The sequence below is a fragment of the Podarcis pityusensis genome, assembly GCF_964106645.2.
Source record: "Podarcis pityusensis genome assembly, chromosome: 4".
In the NCBI taxonomy this organism is placed as follows: Eukaryota; Metazoa; Chordata; class Lepidosauria; order Squamata; family Lacertidae; genus Podarcis; species Podarcis pityusensis.
Window position 1 is genome coordinate 51,782,012 of NC_138027.1, and position 20,043 is coordinate 51,802,054.

The window sequence follows — 20,043 nt, forward strand, 5'->3', positions numbered from 1 at the left end:
AATACTGTCTGCTGCAAATCTATGGATTATGTGAATTACCTTGGGCAAATGCTTTGCAAAACGTTGTGACAGAATTCAGAAAATTATTTCATTCAGTTAAGATTATCCCCCAAAATATATTCAGATTCTGTTTATGGCAAGAAAAATAAATTAATTATTCTGTCGTATATTGTAGCTTTTGATGAAAGTTGGCAAGAGATAAGTGCAGTCTCTGGAGATGGCTTATTATTATCAATTATTTAAGAACACATAGGAAGACAGCCTTACAATCAAATATACTAGAAATAAATGTAAAGTTGGAGGGCGAAAAGACTCCCAGTGCAATCCTAATCAGACTAATCAGAAGTAAGCACTACTGAACTTAATGGAACTGGCTCTTTAAGGTAAGTGTGCAGAAGTGCAGACTTACCGTAATTGGATGGTAAAAATAAATACAAATGTGTACGACTGACTACTCTGTATTGGATGATTCATAGGTGAATAGTAAACAGATTCCATAAATACTGTCTCAGCAGGCTCTCCATGTGTTAGAACCTCTGGAAAATCAGGACCCTAACAGATGAAGGGAGTCTCCACTTTCAGAGGAGGAAGTTCATCCTCCAATCCATGGAGACATGGTCTCTCTCTCTCTCAAACATAATGACTGAAGAGAGCTAGAATGTCTGCCTGTCTTCACCCTAAGCAGAAGTTTAGAATGATAGGCCCATATATTAATAAACTATTAGCGTTATTGGTCATACCTTTTTCTTAAGACCATAACTTTTGTCTTGTATTTCAGCCTGGCTGAGAGGTAGACCAGAAGACGAGCACTGGAGATGGGGCACCATAAAGCCGCAGTCCACTAACCTTCAGTGGAAAGCATTATGTATTCAGCGTTTTTCCAAGCTCCAGGCTCTCATGCCACAGAAAGCCACTTTTCAGACTTGGTGGTTTGATCCTGTGGGTTTGTGTACTGCTTTTTATAGTTCAGCTGTACTAATACAAACATATCCATACTCCAAAGGTACAGTATATTGTTTCTGTTGTCATGCCTTCTCTCCCAGAATCTTGAAAACTGTGAGGTGCTGAGAATGGGACGTTGATAGTCCACTCCTTAAAGAACCACAGTTCCTAGGGCTCCTTAAGGTAAGGAAATTAGTATTACTATCAGATCGTTTTAAGTCTAGGAGTGGAGAACTGTTGGCCCTCCAATTGTTGTTGGACTCCAACTTCCACTGGCCCCTGTCAGTATGACCAATGATCAAGGATGATGGGAATTGTAGTCCACCACCACCTGGAAGGCCACAGGTTCCACATCTGTAGTCTAGATGTGTTTTTGCCACTTGTTTCTGGTAGTGTTTTTGTTTTAACTGTTTTAAGTGGTCTGTGCTGTTTGTTTGATTTTGAGAGACACAAGGGAGTTTGAAATAAGACATGATTCAAGAATTTGATACTGGTCTCGTTCTAAAAGTGGAATGGCTTTCTTTTAATATTATAAAAATACACATGAACTCTCTCTCACACTTGTAGTGGATTTCATCCTTTGGGGTGACAGAGGGAGGGAAGGCACAAGAGCATGTATATTGGATGAAAGAGAATCTGACCATTTAACATACACGCTTTCCTATAATCCCTTCCTGCTCCGGTCATTTATATTTGCTCTTGCTGGAAAGGAAGAAAGGGGAGCAAAGCAGCTGTGTACTAGAGGCAGGTCATGGGTCTCTAATCTTCTATTTGCTACATATAAGATTAAAGATCTGCTTTGAGTTTTGATTAAGAATTCAAAGTTAAGAGATTAAATACCCGCAAGCCAAATTAAAGAGGTTTAAATCCAATCTCAGAATTCATCAACCTACCAAAATTTTAAGCTGTCATTACAACATAGGATTGTGCAAAGCTCTCCTGAATCTTGATTTGATGTCCTTTAGTCCTCGCTATTTCTTTCTCTTTACACTGTGAGAAAGCTATTGCTGTGCTTTAGAGTTCATCTCACCTAGAATCTACTAGTTAAATATCCACTGTGTCTTTTGTGATCCGCCACCTAAATAGCCATTCTACATTGTGTCTTGTCCCTAACTATATTAGAATTTTGCTCTTTTAGGGAATAAGAGAAAGCCTTCCTAATAATTCACCTTGTTTTGCAATATGTCCCTTCTATATCCTCACTTGCCTTGATTATTGAAAAAGATATGTCAAGTTATAAGAAAAGGGGGAATGCAGTAAATAAAATGGCTGATTAATTTTGTGATTAAAGACTGTAACTAATGCACATTCCTGATGATAATCAGGAAATATTTCAGATAAACTTGACAAAGATAAATTATTTATAAAATGGGTAAAGATTAATCTCTGAATCCTTCTACCCCAAATCTCCCCAAAGAAATTATGCAATGATCTATATTCAGGAACTTTCAGACTTCTATTTTTGGTTGGGTTTCAGTCACAAAGCAGCAAATTCAGGCTGTGCTATTCAAGTTGATTTGGAAGTCTTGCACAACATACCCACTTCCCCCGCAAATCAGACTTGTTGCCATAAGGAAAATACAAACAAATCGGAAAGAATGCTCAATGAAGCCATCTAACTTTCCCATAAACTTTGTGCAAATAAATCAAGATTAATGCTCAATATCTAGGCTGTCTGTAAATTACCTAAATCAGGGCAACCCAACTTTTCATACCGAGAGCACCGGAAGAATATATTTTGACATGTTAGCGGCAGGCTGCACATTGCCTTGTTGCAAGGGTGAGGGGAGGCGAGGCCAATATTTTATGCCCCCCCCCCCTCCAGCCCTCTTGCTGCCTTCCCACAACCAGATAAGCTGAGAGGCTCTGGCAGGGTCTTAGAGTCCCCTGATCTCCTTCCCAAAGCCCAGCGTCTCGCTTACCTGGCTTTGAGAAGGCAATGTGAGAGCTGGGGAGGGGATGTCAAATGTTGTCAAGGGCTGTCCCAAAAGCCCTTGGGGACCACGTGTTGTACAGTCCTGACCTAAACTACAGTGGTACCTTGGGTTAAGAACTTAATTTGTTCTGGAGGTCTGTTCTTAACCTGAAACTGTTCTTAACCTGAGGTACCACTTTAGCTAATGGGGCCTCCCGCTACCGCTGTGCCACCGCCGCACGATTTCTGTTCTCATCCTGAAGCAAAGTTCTTCTTAACCCGAGGTACTATTTCTGGGTTAGCGGAATCTGTAACCTGAAGCGTCTGTAACCTGAAGCGTCTGTAACCCGAGGTACCACTGTATACTGCAATGGATTGCAAATAGGTTGCTTGCTTGCATTTTTTTCTTATTGTAATGTTTTGGGTCTTTTCCATTTGGGTACCGTTCTGTTTTTAAAGTAGATGGTAAGTTCTTGCAATTAAAATAGGAATATTTTACTGGCTACGACTGTAACCACTTGTATGTATTGCACTGGAGATTACGTCTACTCAAAATGATTCCCAGAATACTGTGTTGTGTGTGAAATGACCCATGGACAAAAACTCCATATAAACGTGGGATTGCAGGGAAATTAGTAGAATAAGAAGAATGCTAGTTGGCTAATTTTCATAACACTGTATGAATGCACACAATAAAATGCAAATACTCTACTGTTTTGTTGAAAACATCAGATTAATATTAAGGATGTGTCAGGTGAATTCTAAAACAAGGCAATTAAATTATTTGTCAGAGTTTCCCCCCAGTTAATTTACATAGTTAAATGCAACACTAGTCTTTATGGCAAAATGTTTCTCTTTGTTTCACATTACCATAAATAAAAGTGAATTATGTTATTTCCTTGTGAAGCTGTATTGTATAAACAGTAGTTTATACTGCATCCTGAATGGGAAGGCAACTGTAAAAGCCTGACTAACCACACTTAGGCCTCAGTAACTCCTCTAAGAGCAAAGTTAAATGCTAGTCTGTGGATATGAAGGGTGTCTTTCCAGGCAACCAAGAAAGAACAAAAGAAAGTCTCTGCGGATGGTAACGTATCCTTGCTGAAAAATAGTGTATAGGACTCAAAACAAGCTCCCTGTCAAATCCCCCAAATGTTCGTTGGCCACAGGCTGTTCCTATGTGAACACATTAGCTGCAAGGGAATATCCCCAGTAGCTGAAGGCATCATACATATGCTAGCCCTTGGCCTGAGAGGGTCGGGGAGACTGTCCATATGGCAGAAATGCCTTAGCTGAGTGGAAAGCTTGCTTTCCTTCTTCGTCAACACAAAGAGCTGCCAGCTGACAGGACTTTGGGTCCTCCTGTCTGCCACTGTAAAATTATATGCTTCACTGCTTGCCCCCCTTTGCTGCCAAAAGGATTGCAAGGAGAGCAGAAACAGGCAGGGCATTTTTTTTTATAAGCATGTAACATGTGAGGGAAATTCCATGCAGACCACATGAATCCCCCTCCCTGGTGCCCTTTTCATTCTTCCTGGTCGGGGTTTGCATTTGGGGAAAACACTGAACATGCTAGATGCTGTTTTGTGTTTTCCTCTAGACAATGTGATTTAGCACCTGACATCCTTCTTTTAAGCCTATGTAACCAACATGAGTTGTTTAGCTTATTTTGTAGTTGTTGATATGTTAACAGTGTTTTATAGATTGCAATTGTTTTGCTGACGATTTGTTAATTATTCTGTATGATTTATGCAGGGTTTGTGATGTCCTATCACGCTATTGTTATTTATTGTTTGTAAGTCACTTTGGGGTTCATTTGAAAGAAATGTGGCACTGAAACAGAAGAAATCAATCAAATAGTAAAGAAGTGGCTTAATTAGGCCTGTTACTTTAAGGATCTCCAAGGCTTTTAAGAGCAGGTGTGTAAATTGGGGTGGGGAGAGAGAGAAAGCAACCCAAGGCTTTGGAAGCCATTTTGATTAAGAGCTGCTGAAGAGCTGAAGGAGTGAATTTCGTGGCAGGCCTGGCCTACCTTGTTTTAAAGGGTGAGCCCTATTTGCCTAGTTATTATCTTGGGGGGGGGGAGGTCTTTCAAATCCACATGGCAAGGACAGCAAAATAGATTTGTGACTGTTTTCAATTTTTTTCTAGAATATGCTAGAACCCTGAGTCAGGAACTCCCATTTCCCACCAGGGCTGCTCTGCAAGGACCAACCCCTTTCCTCAGCAATCCTGCTTTTTTGGGTTAGGAGGGTTGGGGAAGCAAAAGGATATTCAAAGTCCTGAGATGGAAGAAGACTTTGGCTTGGGAAAGTCTGCTGCTATTTGTTAGAGCTTTATCTAGTTAAGAGCTGGATCTGAAGGAAGTTTGAACCATTCATCCCAGGTGCTACTTTTTGTATAATCCAAGTAGATGATAGGAGGCTGTGGGTTTTTTTGTGTGGGGTGTGTGTGTTGGAGTGTGTGTGAAATATAGGACAGTACTTGCCTATTATCCTGGACTAAACAACAACAACAACAAATTTCTTATACCCTGCCCATCTGACCAGCCACTATGGGTAAGCATGGCTTCCCTGTTGGCAAGTAGTGCCTTATGTTTTAGTATCTGTCCCACAGTTTGTGTCTGATCAGGGGACTCTCCTGCAGATGGATCTGAGGGAAAGTTTTTTTGAGTTGTTGTTTTTTTAATCGAAACTGCATAATCCATTCAAACTCCAGTTCCCCAACCACCACTGACTGGTAGGGGAAGTTCATTCCAGGGCCCTGGTGGAACCTAATGCAAGGCAAGGTCTGCTGTCTGAGATCTTCTATCTGCACAGTCACAGAATTTATGAAGGCAGGATCGATGCTGTGTGCCTGAGTCTTTCCAGCGAAAGGTGGCATATTTGCAGATGAACCATACAAACAGTGGCAAGAAATTTCTGAAGTGCTGCTTCTCCCACTTTGGAGTGATGTAGGACGTTCAGTGTTTGTGTCTTTGCCTGCTGTTGCCCATAACTTTTGGCATGGGGCAAAATCTTCTGGCAGCAACTCTGTCAGCACACTCGCAAACAGAAATAATTGCATGACCATGCATCATATTATGCTGGATGACACACAAACAAGTATGACAACACAGATAGTTAATACGTGGTGAAACATACCTTGGAATGAGATTGGTGCAATGTGTTATGGGTAGTGGATTATTGGATTGTTCTTGTGTTTATTATGAATTTTGTGTTTTTATAGTGTCATTTTATATTGTATACAGTGGTACCTCGGATTACATACGCTTCAGGTTACATACGCTTCAGGTTACAGACTCCGCTAACCCAGAAATAGTGCTTCAGGTTAAGAACTTTGCTTCAGGATGAGAACAGAAATCGTGCTCTGGCGGCAGCAGGAGGCCCCATTAGCTAAAGTGGTGCTTCAGGTTAAGAACAGTTTCAGGTTAAGTACGGACCTCCGGAACGAATTAAGTACTTAACCCGAGGTACCACTGTACTGTCCTGAAACCTGTGGGTATAGGGCGGTATACAAATTTAATAAATAATAATAATAATTCTTGGCCTGTTGTTGTCCAGAGACAGGAGACAATACCAGCCTGTTCCAGAGATTTATTCTGAGCAGGATTTTGTTAAAACAGCTGCAACACCAAAGTAACTTTCTGAGTTGTGTACATTGTTAGCTTATTCTTAAATACAGGGGTACCTCGGGTTACATACCCTTCAGGTTACAGACTCCACTAACCCAGAAATATTACCTTAGGTTAAGAACTTTGCTTCAGTATGAGAACAGAAATCTTGCAACAGCAGGAGGCCCCATTAGCTAAAGAGGTGCTTCAGGTTCAGAACAGTTTCAGGTTAAGAACAGACTTCCAGAACGAATTAAGTTCTTAACCCAAGGTACCACTGTACCAAGTTTCTTTAGATTACTATTAAAATAAATGTTTCATTAAAAGCTTAATTATGCACATCTACTTATTTAAAATGTAGATTTAAATGCCCTTCTGCATGATTTTAAAGTGTACTTTTGAGTTCATGCATCCCCTCCCTCCATGAAAATTCTTTTTTTAAAATTATGGGTCCAATACTACATGTACTGGGATGCCAAAACCTACCAATTAATTTCGGTGTCAAAGTGAGTGATCTTCTTTCATCACTGAATAGATTGTAAGGGAAAGAAGAACTGAATGGTGGTGGTGGGAAGAAAATGGACCAAAAAAAGTGTGCCCTTTTCCATTCCCCTCAGCAATTTACTCTTCCTTTTCCTGCAATTATTTGCATGACCTTCCTTCTTAATAATGTGGATGACAATGCAGCTTGAATGTAGGAAGGAAATGCTTACCATTTACAGACTCTCACTCTCTCAAAGCTGAATTTCTTGTAAAAATCATTGCATCAATAACTTGGTTCATCATTTTGGAAATAGTATCATCAGTGCACTTATCACTTAAGGCATAAGTGTTGAAGCAATTGCTTCAATCACTGCCAATCACCGTGTCTTTGTTCGGCTGATGGAGCTAGTATTACGCTTCATGTACATATTTCATTACGCTGTGTCTCATTGACCACCTACTGAGAATGCTAGACATTTCCCTTTGGGATTTCATGTTTCTATCCTTAGAAAAGCAGAGTGTTCCAGTAAAAGCTGAGATGCAGACTAGATGAGATATGTCTGAGAGTTTATTCTATTTTCTGTTTTACATAACTGTGCAAGCAGGAAATGGTGCATGTAGTCAGGTTTGGGGTTGTTTTTTTAAAGCAAAATTCTTTTAAACAATGTTCCAATCATTGCCCTGTCACCACTTCTATGCACATTAAGGCATGGGTATGTTATTCTGGGTTATCTGTACTCAAATTCAAAAAGATTGCAAAGCATCCCTCCCTGAATGTTCTTTGTTACTAGAATAGTGATGAACCACCCTAGGTATGGGGACTATTATTGCTACATGTTGCTGTTACCATATAAGTGTTCACACCCAGAAGAGTATGACTTATTATCCCGTGTGGGGGGCCTCTGTGGCTAAGATAAACTCCACTTGAGGAATGATGAAGTAGTTGCCTTCTACATAAGACCTACTTACTATGACTTTATATGATCAGGTATTGCCTCAGCCTCTTTTCTCCCCCACACCTAACTCCCCACAGCACCAAAAAAAAGAGGCAATCTCCAGTGTAGTCCACACTGATGGTATGGTTACTTTACTGATGGTATATTTTCCCTTTATTTTATGTGTAAGATCATGACAACTTTAGAATAGCCTAGATGTTTTACGATTATGCCTTTTAAAGGCTCTCCCCCATGTTTTATGTTGGTACTTGAATGTAATATGCTGCTTTGACTCGCGTTTTTTCATAGGTTTCTTGCTTTTCCTTTGTATAAGAGTCATTATTGACATTTATTGCCATTTGTTTATGGAGCATTCTGTTATAAACAAATTTTTCAGGATACCACTGCTCTGTAACAACTAGTACTTTCTGGTCCAAAGAATAGCTGTCCTCTAGGAGGCATACCAAAGAATGTAGCATTCGGCCTCTTCAAGGAGAGTTGTACTATATAGTCAAAGATATATAAACAATGCCGTGTGTGAATGGTATTTGGAGAAAGATGTCCAAAGTAAAGCACACTGTTGCAGAAGAACACCGAGAGAAAAATAGTTACCGTATTTTTCTGTGTATAAGACTAGGTTTTTTTACTAAAAAATTATGTTAAGAAAGGGGGGGTAGTCTTTTACACGGAGGCAATCTTCCCCCCATTTTCTAATTCTGAGCCTCCAAAATAGGGGGCATCTTATACATGAGGGCATGTTATACACGGAAAAATACAGTATAGTATTTATAAAGACCTCTGGGGAGTCATTCTGCTACCGGCAGTTAAGTAAATCATCTTTCTCTTTTTGAAGCTTTATTATCTGTGGCTTCATTTATTTAAGGCTGAGTTGCACAAAGAAAAGGGATCAGATTGAGCAAGCTGGATCCCAGTGATACTTCTTTTTCTTAAGTAAATTAAATGGTTTAAAATCGAAAATTAATGAACAGAAGCATCTTAGAGATTTCTAGTTATCTTGTTGAACAAACGTATGATGATAAGTGTAAGAACTAGCTATAATTTGCTTTAGTTCCTATGGATTTCTGGCATCCAACAATAAAGGTGAATTGGGCCTATTGAGGTATTTTGTACAATTACTGTATTTTTTGCTCTATAAGACTCACTTTTTCCCTCCTAAAAAGTAAGGGGAAATGTGTGTGCGTCTTATGGAGCGAATGCAGGCTGCGCAGCTATCCCAGAAGCCAGAACAGCAAGAGGGATTGCTGCTTTCACTGCGTAGTGATCCCTCTTGCTGTTCTGGCTTCTGAGATTCAGAATTTTTTTTTTCTTGTTTTCCTTCTCCAAAAACTAGGTGCATCTTGTGGTCTGGTGCGTCTTATAGAGCGAAAAATACGGTATATCTCACAGAATTCATGCTTGATTTGTCTTACAGCCACTTGTGATTTTGAACATTTTATTTTATACTTGACTAATTCAGAAAACCAGTTGTCCTTAAACTTAGCTAAGGTCTAGACAGTGCCACCAGCATTTATTTATGAGCCCTCAAATACTAAAATGATCAATACTATAGAAATGCCTTTATTTAGGTGGCTAATTCCCAGAGTATAGAGTTACATACTGGCCCAGAATGTCTTGATTTTGTCTAATAGAAATATGATCTGAAGAGAAACCAGAGTTTTATTTTTCTTTTGCCAGATTGCATCCGTGCCTGTTTTTGTTTTGTTTTTTATTATGCTAGCATAATTATCAGTAAAGTCGCTTAATGGGGAACAATTCACTTACTTTGTTAAGAATAACATCAAATATATATTTATGGTTTTGTAAGACATATTAGGTTCGATAGAGGCTTGTGTTTAATGCTGGAGGAAAGGGTGGGAGGAATGCAATTTCTGCATATTCCTTTTACTGTTTCCTTCCAAAAAGCCTGCTCCAGTGGACTGGGGGGCTCTCCACAACTGCATGAGGTGATGCTCTGGATTACAGGGTAAAAGCAGAAATAGTGAAAAATGGCTTCCTCTATCAGAAGCCCCCCCCCCTTTGAATTTTGCTTTCCTCTGCGAAGGGAAAGAGCCCTTCCATTACAAGTGTAAATTCAACCTTTTTATTTTTTAAAAAATGTTCTTTGTGTGAAACAAGAACCAGCCCTTCCTCTGGACACAAAACATTAATCCCAAACTGAAACTGTATGTAACAGGAAAAAAAGGATTATGGATATATCTTCTGGTACTTTACTAAGAGCTTCATTTCCCTGGAAATCTAGACCACGTCAGTATTTTGTCATCTTACGCCACCTTCCACCTTGCATTTTAGCCAACTCAAGCAACATGTAATAGTAAATCATAGCAGTCTAGTGTGTTCCCGTGTTTTACTCTTGTGTTTTCCTCTCCAAGCTGTTTGTGGCGATTCTGGACTATCCTGGTTTATGCTTTTCTGACATTTTCCCCAAAGCAGTAGAGAACTGAGAGAATGAATGCAATTCTGAAACTGCAGTACTGTACCTGCATCTATAGTTTACACAGATACATTTACTTCAGTTTGGAACTAAACTTTATCTGCTGAGTGATATATTTTCTCTGGGCTCAGATGATGATGATGATGATGATGATGATGATGATCTAAAACTTCTGTTGCTCAGTTTTTCAGTTGTGAGTTAAATTAGCACAGCCAGCCATTAGGAAGTAAAGATACACAGTATCTTCTTTGGTTAATTGGGAAGGTTTGAGGAAAAACACACACTAATGTGCCAGTTATAAGATTCTGCAGTGCTAAGTCCAGGTTGCAGAGATCCTTTCCAAAATAAAACCACCACACATTAGAACAGGATTTATATGTTGTTAGCTAACTTGGCAGGACCTTAAACAAAAGCAACAACAGCTAAGGAACATACATACTAAAAATCTAACCTACATTTCCCCTTCACTGTGTACCTTAGTGATTTACAGAAACTTAAGTGTTTTGTATTGTTTTTGCCTATAGGTCCCAGGGGTGGAGTACTGTACTTACTCAGGCTTCTGTGCCCAGATAGATTCTGCTAATAGGCCAGCACTCGGCGGAAACAGGTAGGTTCATAATCCGCTTTCTTTTTATTAGGAACGACATATAGAAACATAAGAATCTTGCTGCTAGACAGAGCATCACATACATCAGAGGTGGAGAATTCTTTTCAGCCAAAGGAATACATTCCTTTCTGAGCAGCCATGGGGGGGGGGGGGGGACACATACCAGTGTGGGAAGGGTAAGAGGGAAAACTAGCTGGAGAAATGAATATAAATGTTACTTCTGTATGTAGGCTGCTTTCCACAGAAAATCACACACCCCTTTCTATTCTCCATCCTGTCAAGCAAGAGGAACTACCATAGTTCAAGAACACATTCCAGCCAGACAGTAACGTGCAAGGAGGGTATGAAGCAAGGCAGGTGAGGGGTTGGTCTTTTTGACGGAGGGCCTCTGGACAGAGGAGTTGGTGTTGCCTGAGGAGAGTCCCAAGGGTCAGGCAGAGAGGCCTGGAGAGCCACATTTAGTCCCTGAACCTGAGCTTCCCCACCCCTCTCATACAGTCTTACCACTCATTCAGGTACTTCTTTCTCACATACATGTGTTGGTTTAAACCACACCAGACAAGTATCAGAGAAGAAACTAAGCTGTTACATAAAATGGATAAGATGCATGAAGCAACAATTCCCTGTTTATCATTTTTTAACTTCGCCTTTGTCAAATTTCAGAGACTCTCTAAGTTTATTTTATGGATTTATAAAGATCTGCTTTATCTGTGCCATGAAATATTGATAGGGCAAGATAGCTTTGCAATACCATTGTAGTTCATTCTGGGAAAGTCAACCTCAGCCAACTGGACATATTTATGTTCTGTGGGAGCCTCTGTACACAAAATTGGAGAGTTGGTTAAATACATCAAAGTGAACCAAGCAGCTTTTGTCTTCTCCCCTGGTAACTGGCTAGCAAGCAGGAAGCAGAGGCAAAGAATATATGGATAGTTTTCACAGTGGAAAGAAGTAATCAGCAGGGCGCCTTAAGGATCAATATCCCACAAGGATCTGTACTGGGAAAAGTCCTATGTAATTTATTCATGAATAATCTCAAGTCAGGAGTGAGGCAACCATATATTCAAGTGTTAGCAAATTATTCAGGAAGGTGAAAATTGATGCAGAGTGCTGACTGCTCAGTTGGTTAGAGCATGGTGCTGACAACACTAAGGTTGCAGGTTCAGTGCCTATAGGGGATAGCTGCATATTCCTGCATTGCAGGCGGTTGGAATAGATAGTAATTTATTTATACCCCGCCCATCTGGCTGAGTTTCCCCAGCTACTCTGGGTGGCTCCCAATCGAGTGTTAAAAACAATACAGCATTAAATATTAAAAACTTCCCTAAGCAGGGCTGTTTTCAGATGTCTTTTTAAAAAAGGATAGCTGCTTATTTCCTTGACATCTGATGGGAGGGCGTTCCACAGGGCGGGCGCAGCTACCGAGAAGGCCCTCTGTCTGCTTCCCTGTAACCTCACTTCTTGCCATGAGGGAACCGACAGAAGGCCCTCGGTGCTGAATCTTAGTGTCCAGGCTGAACAATGGGGGTGGAGATGCTCCTTCAGGTATACAGGACTGAGGATGATCCTTGGGATCAATTCCAGCTTGATGTTTTATGTTCTAATTTGTTGGAAGCTGGCCAGAGTGGCTGGGGCAATGCAGCCAGATGGACAGCATATAAATAATAAATTCTATGATTCTAAGATCTCTCCAGACTGGGTGTGTGAGAAACAGCATGACATTCAGTGTAGGTAAATGCAAAGTTTGAGACAATAAAGTCCGATTTTTGTATATGTACTGTTAGGATGTATGTCGGTTGTGACTATGCAACAGACCTTGGGGTCATAGTGAAATGTTCCATGGAAATGCCAGATTTTATGTTTATTCATTGCTATGGATTATTAGGAAAGGATTTGAAAATAAAACAGCTAGTATAATATAGTCTTTATAAAATATATATTTTGCAGCCGCATATGGAATACTTCTCACAGTTCAATTACTTCATCTCAGAAAAGCGTACTGAAGGACTAGAAAAGGTTCAGAAAGGGTAATGAAAATGACAAGAGGTTGGAGCATCTTTTCTGCAAGGAAAACCTCTAGCATTAGAGGCTTTAAAAAACAGCATGCTCATAGTTTTAAAAAAGTTATGGCGCAGATGAAATCAATATAATGGAGATTCCCCCCCCCCCTTTCTTAATAGCACTTGTGGTTGATAGTAGATTCAAGATAGACCAAGAAAGTACTGTTTGACACAACATTTACATAGAACTTGCAGAATTCACTTTCACAAGATGTGGTGGAAGCCACTAGTTAAGGTAAATATTTGAATGGTAGTCCCTGGTGGATGGTGGAGAAACAATAGGGCAGGCATGTCCAAAGCCAGTTTTGTGGGCCCACCGGTCGGCTTAATCTGGCCCCTGTGGCAGTTTTCCTGGGGCAAAATCCTAAAAAAAACACCTCAACAACTTCAATCCTAAGAAAAGCTCAACCACTTGGGGGAAACTCCTTAAAAAAGCTCAACTTCAGTCCTTGACTTCATCAAATCTGGCCCCCCTTTGAAAAAAGTTTGGACACCGCTGCCATAGGGAGAGGCCTGCTGCCTTTGGCCCATGCTTGTGGGCTTCCTGGAAGTATCTGGCTTGTCTCTGTTAGAAGCAGGATGGATATTGAACCAGCTGGACTATTTGTCTTACTTAGAAGATCTAGCTGTTAATTCTCCACTGAAAGGGCCTAAAGTGCATGGCACTATTACCTAATCAGATAGTCATGTATTGATATCCATGTGCCTGAGCCTCGTACTACATGGTTGACTCACTGAGAGTAATCAACAAGTAGATCTCCAGATGACAAGTATCTTGGGTAATAAGATTTGAGGAGGATGTTGAGGTGAAGTGAATGTTTGCATAGCTTGCAGCAGTGCTTCCTGTTTAAATACAATACAGAATTCTGTGAACAGGCTCAACTAACCCTCTGTCATTTGTAGTGCATAATGTGCTAATATGGGGAGTGTTGATACAGTTTTCTTTAAAAGAAATATATGAAAATGGACTAGTGTCATGAATTAAAAATTCTCCCACAATCATATTCAGGAGGTTGCAAAACATTTCCTAATGAACAATTCACTTGTGCATTTAATTCTTCCTGTTATCACCTTCTCCCTGGGTAGTTTATGTGATTTGTTACTTTTAGTTCTTAACTGGAACCTGGAGAGCTAAAGAATATGAGTGTGTTGTTTTGAATAAAAATATTGTTACGTCTGAACATTAAATAATTGTGACACCCAGGAAAAGTTTCTTTCAGGAGGGTGGAATCCTGCTTTAAGCAGGAGGGAGCACAGTTTTCTTGCCTTTATTTCTTTGTATTTAGTCAGATTGCCCACATGACTGTGACTTTTCAAGATGTGAAAATCATTTGTTCCTTGATGTGCACATTGTTCCATGCAATACACAAGCAGGGGGTGGATGCTAAAAATAAAAATCCAAGTCCTCTGTCCAGAACACTTACATTATGTCATATAAATAACACACACACATTATTCAGATGGGCATGATTTTGCTGAAATTATCTTCTTCAGTTGCACAATTGATTACTTATAAACTTCAGTTCCGCTCATGGCTACCTACTAGTGGTGGCAGCATGACACTTCTACTAAAAATGAGGATTGAGGAACATGCATAGTTTATAAATTTACTCTCTATTGCCCATGTACACAATGCTACTTCACAATAATGGTTTTGTGTGTGCTCAGTGCCTGAAGCAGAATTGTGTCTATCACAGTGGCACTGTGAAAAGAAAATCTCCTTTGTCTTCTGCTGCAGAACTCCATAGATCTGCCCTAGAAAACTTTCTGAGATCATCTGAGAGCTAAAGCTGAAGCCTAGAGATGGGCAGATCTCTCTGATAAATTTTGCTAGTCTTACTGTTTTGTATGTTTTGCCAGAGAAGAAAGGTTCAAATTCATCTGGCAATGTACCTTTAGAGGTGCAGAGTTCCCCTATATTCATCAGATTTTTTATTTTCATCACTTGAAATTCTTCTGATTTCACCTGAGCAGCAACCCTGCAACCCTTGTTTTGGATGAAATTCAGGGGGAACTTGATAGATTGTATGTATGTATGTATGTATTTGATTTTTTCATGTAAGCTGTTTGGACATCAGCATAACCCTTTCCCATCATGGAAGTGTAGAACTTCCTGTCAGCATTTGGTCCTATTAACATATTGACTAAACTTACTCATTTGTCATACAGAGATTTGGTAACCTCTAGGCTAGATTACTACAGTCCATTATGCATAGGGCTGTTTCTGAAGATGTTTCAGAAACTTCAGCTGGTGCAGAATTGGGCAGCTGGGCTGCTCACTGGGGCAAGACAGTTTGAGCATATTACACCGATTCTGACCTAACTGCAATGGCTGCCAATTAGTTTCTGGGCCCAATTAAAAGTGTGGGTGTTGGCTTATAACGCCTTAAACAGCTCAGGACTGCAATACCTCAAGGAACGCCACTCCCCATCATCATCATCATCTGAGCCCCTTATTTGTGTTCCTCATCCATGAGAATGGGCCTTTTCTGCTGTGACTCAGCATTTGTGGAATGAGCTCAGAGAAGCTCGCCTGGCGCCTTTATTACATATCCTTAGGCACCAGGTGAAAACGTTTCTCTATAACCAGGCCTTTGGCTGAATAATGTTCTATATATAATAATTTAAGGAAAAACAAGATATAAAGCAGCCTGTTGCATTATTAAGTGATTATGTATTATTATTTATTATTATTTATTTAATTTCTATACTGCCCTGTACCTGAAGGTTTCAGGGCGGTTTGACCTTCATTGTATGGCAGCTTCCTGAGTTCAATGTAATCATGCTGAAGAAGAAAATGTCAGGTGACTTCTGATGAAGTGAAAGAATAATTCCATACTGAAAAATCCCTGTTTTTATTCATTTAGAAAGCACATACAGCAATGAATGGGGAAGTAGTAGAGAGAGATGCAAAATAGGTGACCGTAGAAATCATTTCAAAAGTAAAAGCGAGACGTTTCCTGGGTGATTTGTAGTACATCAGTCTTATGTGAGTTCTGATACTGCTGTACCGCCTCGAGATTAAAAAAGGGGAAATCACACTGAATTTCTGAGATGTAAGCTGTCTCTTTTTAAAAATCCCTCTGTACAATTGTCTGGTAGGCATAAAAAGTTTTTTGCTTTGCCTTTTACTCAAGATCTCTTCCATGGGGAAAGTTGAACTCATTCAAGCCATGGTTTCTTTTCTCAGTGTCCGCCTCTGATGACAAGTAAGGATACTTGTGAATGACGACCGCCCTTTAGTTCTTGTCCTTTTCTTTAATTTCTTCTGGTGTTTGAGTGAAATTCCAAGTTCCTCCATTATGGCATTGAAAGAAAGACACTAGTAGAAGGTAGGAGATGAAAAAATAATTAAGAATTACGTTTAGTACAGATTGTCACCCTATTTTGCACAATTGATTTTCAACTAGATTCTGAACATACTAACTGGGAAGTTTGAATATCTCAGTTCATTGAGTTAGATTTCTTCCACTATTACTGTGAATTTGCAGAATTGAATTAGGGGTGCGATGTGTAAAGGATTCTTTATGACCCCAGAAATTGTAAATATTGGTTGCTTCTTTATTGAAATGTGTATGTCCCAATGGCAGGAATCTGGCTAATTGGCATTACACAGAAATAAGGGTTGCAAAAGAGCAGAATCACATATTTAATAATATCCAACCTCAGATGGAATTCATGTTGCCCCTTAAAAATCTAAATGAGGATAACCAAGATTTGTTGATTTAGCAGACTTCTAACTTGCATCCAACTGCAAAGCCTTACCAGTTGAAAAAAATAAACTATTAATCAGCATACATTTTTATCTAAATAGCATTGAGCCAAAATATTACAAAATCAATACTTTGGAGCAAAATGGTGCTTGTGCTGTGGTGGGTTTCTGAAAACCCTGAACCATGCGTTTAATTTGTTATTCTGCAGCTGTTTGCAAACTTTGACCCCACAAGAGAAGTGAGCCCCATCAAAGGACTGGAAGAAAGGGAAGCATCCCCACATTGACTAGGCAACCAGATGAATTTTGCTATTTTCCTTTGCTGTGCTGCAGTGACTCACCAGGTTCAGTTGAGTGCAAGAAAAGAGGGAAGCAACACAACATTGCCTAGGCAATGCAAGGAAATACCCCTCTCACTCTTGCCACCAGCACAATGAGTGAACTCTCCCACCCTTGAAGTCTCCTCTGAATAACTGACAAAGGGAGGCAGCAGTGAAGCTAGGATTGGTACCTCAGCTAAGTACAAATTTTGGGGCTAAACTCATCAAAATCCAAGTTTTGGGATTTTAGCTAGTTCATTACCATGGACTTCAACAGAACAAAATCAGCTTACACCCAAGTACTTAGTCTTATTTTGGTTGCTCATTAGACTGCCCACCACCTGCTCTACCTCATTGTCATTTTGCCCCTTACTGATTTTGTACCAGAAAATGTAGCCAAAATTCTGTCTTTTGTGTTGAACTTTTTTCATGCTTTATTCAGCATGATCAAAATGCAATAGCAAAAGGCTTTTCCAAAGCTTTATTTTCCTGTTTAAGTTTGTGTCATAAACTGTAGGGAGCAAGTAGGGAGCAAGACCAATGCTTGTTTTCTTTCTTTCAAAGAGTGACTAGAACTTCTTAGATAAGTTTCATGCTTGAACAGTTTAAACAGGAACGTTTTAAGCAGCAACATATCACTGTAGTGGTGAGAAGTAACAAAGAAATAGGTTAACAGTAATAAACATTTGTGAGCACCCAGATTATATAGCTAAGTGCCAATACCAGAAGTTGAGTTCTCAAACCCTTGTACAATTTTTTTGTTTTTCGTCTCAAGAATTGCAATCAATTGTTCTTTTGTAACAAAGAGACTAAATTGCAAGAAAGAAACTGGAAAGGACTCGAGCTATAATTTTCTGAGCCTGTTGAGGTATGTAGGAAGACTTGTAGGCAGCCAACAGGGATTTCATTCTTTCCTTTCCCATATACTACACTGAAATGGGAGTTTGTAGTTCCTTTGTTTAAAAACAAAGAAGATGATTGTGAAGATTACTATGGTGGAAGTGGTGTTTTTCTTTTAATTCTAGTCTATGTCATGCATGGACAGATGGACAACAGAAATTATTGCTTATGGTGAAAAACCACAGCTCATTGAAACGTATCTGAAATCCTCAGAAGCTGCTGCTAGCCAGTGTAAGATATTTCAAAATGTTTAATTAGCGTTTGCTATTCAGGAAAGGAAGAATTTAAAAATAAATCCAAAAGCTTAGAGCAGGAGTGGCCACTTTTAGGGCCTGCTGATGTTGCTAGACTACAACTCCCATAATCTCTGACACTTGGACATGCTGACTGGGCCAACTGAAGGGCCACAAGATATCCATTGTAGAAATTATTCTGGTCATGAGGGAATGGGGAAAAAATGGAGTACATCTGAAATGCTCTATGCCAGAATTGTAAGGAAAATGGAGATGGAAACGTAGCAAGAGTTTCAGTAATATGCTCAAATAATTTAAAATTTATCTTAATTGGATAAGTGAGAGTTTCTGTTTTGTTTTAAAAGCAGCCAATGAGCAGTGTCCGTGTCTATAAATAGTCAAAAAGACACATCTGCTATAATCTAGGGATCATGAGTTGTATGTGGGAAAAGGCTGTTGTGCATGTGTCAGCAAATGGCTGTGTGGCTCTGGTACCATTTATATTGAAAATCCATGTAGTATATAGAAATGTGCAAGGGCAAAGTCAGGCTAATGGGCTGCCTGGTCTGGTGCCAGATTGATTACACGGGAGCTGAATGCAAACCCCATGTGCAAGTTGCATGCCTGTCAGAAATGCATCCAACGTGTCCATTGACTTGTTTTCTTTCCTTTGCCAAGATTCCTTTTTATAACATGGAATTTATAAACAAGATACAAAGGTAAAGTGAATGCAAGAGAAAACAGTGAGTCATTGATACGCAGCTTGTAGCCATGGTTTAGTTAGCTTACAGAACATGGAAGTCAAGGGGAGTATAGAAATATAGAAATGTTGATCAATTGGCGATGGCATAAATTGGAAGTAGAATTCATAAAAGTATTGCATTAAATTAAATATTACTCTGCTGCCTTGGAACAAACTGAAGGTTACATAAGAGGAGAATAGTGCAATGTTGTGTAAATAAAGGGGGTGAGCATTTAGGACCATAATTTGAAGTAGAAACTGATGACACTGTGTTGTTCCTAGAATCTTATTTTAAACTAAAAGTTTTATTGATGTCTAAGGTTACAATTCTGATCACAATAACTTTCCACTCAAATCAGTTTAGCTCTGAAGTAGAAGCAATGATAACTGGGGTGTAAGTGTGTGAGTGGTTTTGAAGTTGAACAAGTTGCCTTTAGTGGGTTGTGAAATCTTTGTCCTTAGTGGGTTCCCAATAAGTCCTGGACCTACTGCAAACATTGTCAACTGTGAAAAGTGAAGAATTTTAAGGAGGTGGAGAGAGACAAAATATGAGTGATATTTACTCAAGCAGATGCATTGAAAGGAGTGGCTCAAACACAATCATGTCCATTCATTTCAGTGGGTCTACTCTGAGTAAAACTTTGTTGACTACAACTCTACAATATTTACACTGGCCATAGTACAGATGATAGATGAGATTTCAGTTTTAAAGAATGGGCTCTGTAAACACAGTTCCAGATGCTGGATCAGGGAAGGGAAACAGCTGGTGCAAGCAGTTTCCCATTCTGAATGCATGGAAGCATGTTTTCACACATGTAATGGCCCCAACTGGATTGAGTTTATTTATTAGTTTGAAAGATAGCATTGCATTTTGACCAAAACATTCTCATAATTCTGTTTGGAAAATACAACACACTGAAGCACAAGTAAGGCTAACTAATTGAAGTGATATGAAAATGGACAGTGTTATCAGATTATGATGCTATACTAGAGTAATTTGGAAATCGGATTCATTACTGGCTTGTGAAGTCTAGCTATTTTATGACATATAAATACTGCAATTTATTTGGTAAGTTCTATCAATTGGATTTTAGTTAGAAATATATGCTTTTTTCAAAATTTTGACTTC

General features: G+C 39.5%; 1 protein-coding gene and 1 long non-coding RNA gene across 37 annotated transcripts in view; one reads left to right on the plus strand and one right to left on the minus strand.

Annotated features, from left to right (window-relative positions):
- The first annotated feature begins 1,014 nt into the window (after nucleotides 1–1,014).
- LOC308476135 overlaps nucleotides 1,015–20,043 on the plus strand; it is a 159,645-nt gene continuing 140,616 nt past the window's right edge. For 2 of the 31 annotated variants that reach the window (XR_013985751.1, XR_013985752.1), the window contains exons 1-3: nucleotides 4,330–4,902; nucleotides 10,865–10,947; nucleotides 16,198–16,339. This is a non-coding gene — a long non-coding RNA (uncharacterized lncRNA). The other 29 variants (XR_013985741.1, XR_013985742.1, XR_013985744.1 and 26 more) reach the window with 26 other exon arrangements.
- The window catches only part of GRIK1 (glutamate ionotropic receptor kainate type subunit 1), a 155,669-nt gene continuing 151,469 nt past the window's right edge, over nucleotides 15,844–20,043 (minus strand). For 4 of the 6 annotated variants that reach the window (XM_081003532.1, XM_081003529.1, XM_081003531.1 and 1 more), the window contains one exon: nucleotides 15,844–16,329. In XM_081003532.1, the coding sequence (XP_080859658.1) occupies nucleotides 16,174–16,329 (156 nt within the window). In that variant the 3' untranslated portion in view covers nucleotides 15,844–16,173. The remainder of the gene's footprint in view (nucleotides 16,330–20,043) is intronic. The other 2 variants (XM_081003533.1, XM_081003530.1) reach the window with 1 other exon arrangement.